General features: G+C 52.7%; 1 protein-coding gene across 1 annotated transcript; it reads right to left on the bottom strand.

Moving 5' to 3' along the window:
• Positions 1 to 106: 106 nt before the first annotated feature.
• On the bottom strand, positions 107 to 1,398 carry PTSG_11209 (uncharacterized protein; the record flags this gene model as incomplete). The annotated part of the gene is made up of 5 exons (XM_004987797.1): positions 107 to 240; positions 381 to 498; positions 639 to 727; positions 1,034 to 1,087; positions 1,362 to 1,398. 5 exons carry the CDS (start codon positions 1,396 to 1,398, stop codon positions 107 to 109), a joined length of 432 nt encoding a protein of 143 aa, XP_004987854.1.
• Positions 1,399 to 2,986: the final 1,588 nt, after the last annotated feature.

The following is a 2,986-nucleotide window of genomic DNA, read 5'->3' as shown; positions in this document are numbered from 1 at the left end:
CGGCAGACATGAAGCTGTAGAGACGAAGTCGTGAAGAGACCCGCACAGAAGGATTGCAAGACGATGGCGAGTGATGAGTGGTTCAGTGTGCACAGCTGCACCACCATCAGCAGCAGCAGCAGCGGCGTCGGCCGCAATGCGCCCGCAACAACAACACAATTCGGTGGTCGCACCTCATGTCACCATCATCCTTGTGCCGGAGCAGCGTCTCCCTTCCTCTCTTCAGCTTCCAGGTGTACCCTGTGGCCCAAACACGCACGAGGAACAGAGATTAGGACCACACATCGTAGCACAAGATCAAACGATCACAAGCAAAGAACAGACAGCAGACGCATGGAAGAATGACCACGTCGACGACACATATGTACACACGCTTACACATACAGCGTGCGCATACTTTTGAAAGCATTCGCTCTGTCCCGCCACGAGCAGCATCTTGCCAATGTTACCAACATTCTGCTCCATCGACTCAATCAAGGGCATCCAGTGGATGGCAACCTGTTCGTTAACGGTGGCGAGATGGGTGTTGCAGTGAGCGAGGGAACGTGCGCAGGAGTGATGAGCCGTCATCACACGGTGGCTGAGCGTAATGAGAAACACACACACACACACACACACACACACACACACACACACACACGTCGCTCACTGTCATGCTGCGACGTGGGCATGCCATCATCATCCCCAACACTCATGTCCAGCGAGATGATACCACGCAAGCGGGCTGCTGTGGGGTGTGTGCGTGAAAACCACGTGTGCATGGGGCAGGTGATGAGCACCTATAGCGTGTATGCCATGTGAACTGACTTGATTGCAAGCTGGGGGATGAATGATGTGTGACCACGAGAGAAGACTGACCGATGTCAGCGCAAATGCTGTGATTGCTCGCTCCGGTACCGCTCTGGAGGTGCGTCCCACTCAAAGGTGGCCTTCTGTATTGCTGGTGCCTTGGTCTCCGCCACTCTCACTTGCGGATTCCTGTCTGTTTGTTGTTTGCGTGGGAGGAAGAGACGATGCATCCGTGAGAACACACGTGCCAACAGCAGCAGCACCAGCAGCAGCAAGACAGCAGCAGTGACAGCAGGGACTGTGGTTTGGAAATCGGATCACCACCGTGCACTGATACACACACACACACACACACACACGCACAACACACACAGAGCGGAGGTGTGATTGCACCCACCTCGCAGGTGGCCGTGAATGACACTGCTTGTCGCTTGCCTTGTGGTATGCGTATATCAGCGGCAAGTGTTGCCAGTGCACTCTCAAGAGCGTCGTTAGGTTTCTGCAGGCCACTGCCATATCCAACCACAAGAGAACAGCACATGCTCACGTTAGCCAAGCACAACAACGACGACCTGACGACGACGAAACCACCACTTTCAGCAGACCCATCCTTGTGCCACAAGATGAAGAAGGAAAGAAGGGAATCCACACCCACAGCCACAACAAGACAGCAACAGCAACAACCGACAGCACTGCCACCACAAACAGGACACCGCGTCCCACGTTCACGTACTTGGTTGCGTGACGCATGGAGCGAACGAATAGTGCCCAAGAAGAAGAAGAACAAGAACAAGAACAAGAACAAGAAGCAGAAGTCGAGGAAGGGACAGCGGGCATGGTGTGTGTTGGCTAACCTGAGGATCGTTGACGTGACGCCTGTTTTGTGTGCATGTGTGTGTGTGTGTGTGTGTGTGTGTGTGTGTGTGTGTGTGTGTGTGTCAGAGACCTTTCTTCCACATTGGTCTGGTTGGCTGTTGGTGACTGGGTAGCGATCACCAACAATCCCCTCTTCCCCTCTCCCACATCTCTCTTCTCCCCCATGCTGCTGTTGCGGTGACTGCCACATCACCCCCTCCTTCCTTCCTTGCCTTACCTTCCCTCGTTGTGTGCACTGCACCAAAGAGAACAAGAAGAAGAAGAAGAAGCGTGCAAGCAAGAAGCGAGTTTGGGCTGCCACATCTCCACAGTCGTCGTGTCATCGACTGATTTCAGCTTTTCCCGTCTTCTGCACAAACACGCACAACAGACGTTTGTCGTGGCTGGTTGCGCGCAATGCACACACACACACCACACACACACACACACACACACACACACACACACACACACACACACACACACACACACACACACACACACACACACACACACACACACACACACACACACACACACACACACACACGCTGCATTCGCTGCGACGAAAGGAAAGGATGGATGGGGAGGTGCGTGGTGGTGGTGGTGGTTGGCGGTGGTGGTTTGGTCACACACTCAGCAACAACAACAACAGCAGCAGCAACCACAACAACAACAGCAGCAGGGAGCAGCAGGGGGGATATTGATGATGATGACAATGACACAAGCAATCCATCAATCAATCAATCAAGCAGACGAGCCAGCACACAAGCAAGAAGCAAGCAAGCCAAGGGACATGTATTCATTCACTCCACTTGGACGAGCGACACGTCCACCACGTGGTGCGTGCGTGTGTGTTGTACTCACAGCTCTGCTTCCTTCACACTGTTCCTCCCTGCCTCGCAGTCCTCTCTCCCTTTCTTTCCCTTGCACACCCCTTGCTTTACCTGCTCTCTGCACACCATCTCTTCTCCACTTCTCCCAAGACACTTGATGCACAGGAAGCAGGTCACCAGCATCTTTTTCATTCCCCTTGCCAATGGAGGAAAAGCTGAGTGTCATCTAGCCCGCCGGAAAAGAACCTTATTTTACGAGACAATCGCTGTAATCAAATTCCTACAACGAAAAAACCGAATTTGAGTGATTTACCCGAATTGCGATACATATACACCAAAAGTTCCAAAATTATCTTCCATCACCAAATGTCCATGCCTGGTTATCGGGCCGGGCCGGCGTGGTGTGAAAAATTTTAGGTCCTAGGACACAGGGGTTCCCGTGTGGATGGAGAGCGATTCTTGGCATTTTGTCTCGCGGATTAAAAGGTCCTGCGTTTCTAAAATTC

The sequence above is a fragment of the Salpingoeca rosetta genome (genome assembly GCF_000188695.1).
Source record: "Salpingoeca rosetta unplaced genomic scaffold supercont1.41, whole genome shotgun sequence".
NCBI classification, from domain to species: domain Eukaryota; class Choanoflagellata; order Craspedida; family Salpingoecidae; genus Salpingoeca; species Salpingoeca rosetta.
This window is presented reverse-complemented; position numbering and strand designations above follow the sequence as displayed.